Genomic DNA, 4,541 nt, shown 5'->3' with positions numbered 1-4,541 from the left:
TCCTAGAGAGTTGGAGTCCAGCCTCAGCTACAGAGTGAGCTCAAGGCCAGCCTGAACTTCATAGCAAGATATCACTGTTTCAAAATGACAAAAAAAAAAAAAAAAAAAAAAAAAGACTTTCTCTTCACACCTTCAATACCATGTCTTTCAAAACTGCTCTTTAATTTTTGCTAATCTGATAGATGAACACAGCATCTACTAGTTATTTAACATCTGTGTCACTTATTGGGAGTAAAGTTAAACATTTTCCTGTGTTTGGGTCATTTGTGTTTCTTGTGTCCCAAATGCTTTCTCTGTTACCTGTTATTATGGATCGTATTTGTTACTGATTTTTTTCTTATTTGTAGGTATAACTAATGTGTTAGGGAAGTTAGCCTTTTTCTGTGCCCTGAGTTGTTCTTTCATCATATGCCACGTGTTTTCTTCATAGTCCTTATATTTAATATATGTACTTAGGATTATGTTTAAGGCTTTATGAGATCAAAATCTGTGCACATCATCATAGATCAAGGACAAAGCAAAATGCTGATCACACAGCAAATGACCAGTATATGTTTCATGAATGAACCATGGGGCCAAATATGACAAAGAAGGTATTTGGTACATCAATAGACTGAGAAATCGGAAAGGAAAACATTTTGAATGGAAACCCGATGAGTTTGATTCTGGACCCGTGGAGTTCGAGGTAACAGCCAGTGATCTCAGTTCAATCTGTGCCAGACTTTTACTTTGGCAAGGTGCTCATGCAACTTTTAGAGTCATCAGCATGAAGTTTTTGATTGGAAACAGATGCTCTCTAGTGGAAAGAATGCGATGTGGGGATTCACAGAAGAACCCTTCCGATGGGGACCAACTTCAGGTGGTTACAGTTGTCGTAACAGATTTAAGACAAATATGAAAAGGGAAAAATGGAAACATTATAGATTCACAAGTATAAAGGTTTTATGTCATTATGACAAGCCCTCAATCTTTTTTTTTTTTTTTTTTTTTTTTTTTATTTATTTATTTTTTTTTTTTTTGGAAACTGGGGTTTGAACTCAGGCCCTTACACTTGCCGGGCAAGCGCTTTTTCTACTAAGTCATTTCTCCAGCACCTCAAGCCTTCAGTCTGAATGACAGTACATAATAACTTTGCTTTTATGACAAAATGAGCTCAGAAACACTAGAGTTTCTGATTAAAAAGGCAAGGGCAGCTACAGGTTGTGTAAAAGTTATGTGAAAAAGGTATTTGCCTACTAAATGACTTGTTTGGTCAGCACAAGTATATCTGTTCTAATTTCTTAAATCACAGGTATTTTAATGAAAAGAAAAATGTACACTGTATAGGTAATATTTTTTTAATCCATAGGTTCACTTAAAAATTAAGATTGATATCGGAATACCATGACTCCCATGCCACTGAATAGTAATTCCTACATTATTTACTTCCTGTTAGTAAATGAAAATTCTAATATCATGACACGTGTATAAAGGTATAATTCATAAGCAGTTGAGTTAAAATGGTTATTTGATAACTGTTGTCACAAAATATCCCTAAGGATGAAGTAATGTGTAGAGATTATTTTAGGATAAGATCCCTGTATTGAGAAAACAAGTGGGATTTTTTTTTTAAAGAAGATTGACTAGTTTCTTATTTTTCATACAGTTAACATAATCTATGAAAGCATTTGGAAGCTAAACGAATAGTGCTTACTTTCTCTGTGATAGTTCAATAGTAGAAAACGTCCATTTGATTATGCTGAGTTCTCAGAGGCACTTCTTTTCTACTTAGAATAGAAACATTAATTCATTAAGAGAAAATGTAGGAATTTTTGCAGTTGGTTTCATTTTGTACAGCTTGTATTAAAAGACTGGAAATCAACATAAAGCTTGTTTTCAATTGCCTATTTTTCTTAGTTACAAAGTCAGTATCCTAAAAGCTGATTCTCAGAGCATTTTTTGAAGAGCTGAACAGTGAGGAAGTCAAATTTATGGCATTCAGGAAGTTGAACTGTCTCTATATTCTCCCTCTGCCCCTTGCTTTTGCTTGGGCGAATGGGAGCCAAGGATTTGTTGCTGAAGCTCAGATATTTTCCAAAATGTAGGCTACCCGAACAGTTTTCTTTAGTGTGTTAATGCACGCTGTTCTCATCAAAGGAGCCACGATAGGCCAGTGTCACAAACATGCTCCAAGAGGTCATAGTCCAGGATGGAGTAAAGGAGTGGAAACCACTGTGTTTTCGCTGGATACCATCCAGAATTAGCATGTAAGAGACTGTGGCTGCCTCAACAGCGGGCCGTCTCTTGATGTAATAAGGGCAAAAAAATACACTCACTTATGGGATAGGCCACATGCTGCTGGCTTACTTCATTCCCTTTCTCTTTTAGCTAATTATTCTCAATCCCGTTACAGAAATGGAAGCTAAGTTTAGCATATTGTTTGGCCGTTTATGTTTAGTGCACAAAATTCTTAATTAACAGAGTGAAATGCCACAATCCATTGTAAATCACTTGGCTAAACTTTCAAACTTAGTAAGAAATTTTTGTCTTGTCCAAAAGCTACTTTCAGACCCCTGCTGATCTGGCATTCATGCATGATTCCCTGTGGAGCTGAGTGAAAGAATGCAAAGGAAGCCAATTAAAGAAACTTTGAGCCAGAATAGACAAGCAGAGGCTGTCTTGTCCAGCCTTCTGCCTCAGGCAAACACCATCCGCTGCAACACGAATTTTTTGCTTGAATCCTGCTGACAAAAATGCTCACCACATGTAAATGACAAGTCATAATCCAGTTATTGCAACGGAAGCAGATTGTTAAGTGTTCAAGACTTATTTATTGTGTTGTAAAGATGCTGAACAAAAAGCTCATTGAATTGTCTTAATTCCCCCTTTCTGGAAAATTATTTCGTACCAAAAAAATGGACTGAAATAATTGTCCAAATGGGGGGCGGGGGAGGTTTGCGTCCAGGAAACAGAGTTATCTTCATCATCTTATTAAGTGTATTTTTGGTTTGCTTTCACTCCAGGCTTACCTTATGGGTGGGAGGAAGCTTACACAGCAGATGGAATCAAGTACTTCATCAAGTAAGTACAAGCATCTCAACTAAGTAAGCAAATTTCCTCACATCTGGAGAGAACCTGGAAGCTGCAAAATAATCAGCAAAACCAAGAAACACTCTTGGAGGTTCCAAAAATTAGAAACAAGAAATGAAACCTCACCATTTTCATTTCATGTGATTTAAGTGCCAAAATAGATGTCACTTGGGTGGTGGTGGGAGGGGGGGAAGTTCAGGACAATTTCAAGGAAACCAAAAAAATTGGGAGAAGGTTATTATTTGAGCTTAAATAGATTGCCTACCTGAGTTCACTTGCTGGCTAATAATATTAATATTTATGAAAAATTAATATCTAACAAGTCTACTCTTTATAGCTTAAAATTTCTTAACAATAATGCAAAAAAAGAGAAACTGCTTTAACGCCTTATGGTGCATACATACCATTCATTCTGCAAACCTGTTTTAAGCATTTGCTGTTAGCCAGGCAGTGTTCCAAATCCTGCAAATACAGGAGTGAGGCATATAGACTGGTTCCCTGATATGGAATTTGTATACTAATGAGATAAGACAGACAACAAATAACTGAAGACAAGACCTAGAAACATGAAGAGAAATGCAGTTTTTTAGCTGCTGGAGTGGTAGTTTCGCCCTGGCCAGAGTGGTCTGGAATAGTCCCACTCTCTTCCGAGTAGCTCCTATTATATCAGCGTTGTTAGAGGAGAGAGCACAAAGAGGGAATCCCAACACACTGAAACCACAAGGGACTCTGTGTTTTTCTTCTACAAAATTATATTCCTATGCTCTTTTGTTGAAGCAAAAGAAACAAACATCCTTGCTGTCATTTCCCATGCACAAATACTTTCCAAAGCAGTATCCAGATTTGGGATTTTCAAGCCTTCTGACCTTTTAAACATTTCCTTGTCTCTCTTAACCTCAATTCTCTGATTGTAAAATAAGGGAAACACTACTGCCCAGTACGTGTACCTAGAACATAACACTAAACGCAATAGAAGACCCAAAAGTATTTACTATTTTATAATATAGAGAAACCATCGTGACGCTCTGAGAAATCAGATCACCGTTCAAAAGACTGACAATTCAAAAGTTTCACATGACTGTACTGGGGAGATAGCTCAGTGGTCTACGCACCCATCTGGCAGGTGTGAGGACCAAGTTCAATCCCCAGTATCACATGCCGTGCTGGCCCCAGGAACCTAGGCATGCCGTGCCAGTCCCAAAATCCAGTGTGGTGTCACACACCTTTAATCCCACTGCTGGGGAGGTTAAGACAGGAAGATCACTGTGAGCCTGAGCTGCATAGCGAGACCCTGTAACAAGTAAGTAATTTTTTTTTTTTAAGTTTCACATGACAGTGTGTTCATGATGCATTTTTTTTCTTGTTGTCTCTAGAGATCAATAAATTGAAGCCATATTTTATAAGAAAGAATAGGAACTTCTAGAACAGAGGACCCAGGAATTCCCTGTGCAGATTACACTTAGCACCATGCG

General features: G+C 37.6%; 1 protein-coding gene across 1 annotated transcript in view; it reads left to right on the top strand.

Moving 5' to 3' along the window:
• The window catches only part of Stxbp4 (syntaxin binding protein 4), a 202,920-nt gene that overhangs the window by 179,024 nt on the left and 19,355 nt on the right, over positions 1–4,541 (top strand). The window contains exon 15 of the mRNA XM_023705486.1: positions 3,003–3,060. Coding sequence (XP_023561254.1) covers positions 3,003–3,060 — 58 coding nt within the window. The remainder of the gene's footprint in view (positions 1–3,002; positions 3,061–4,541) is intronic.

Source organism: Octodon degus, unplaced genomic scaffold (genome assembly GCF_000260255.1).
Source record: "Octodon degus isolate 3935 unplaced genomic scaffold, OctDeg1.0 scaffold00222, whole genome shotgun sequence".
Taxonomy (NCBI): Eukaryota; Metazoa; Chordata; class Mammalia; order Rodentia; family Octodontidae; genus Octodon; species Octodon degus.
This window is presented reverse-complemented; position numbering and strand designations above follow the sequence as displayed.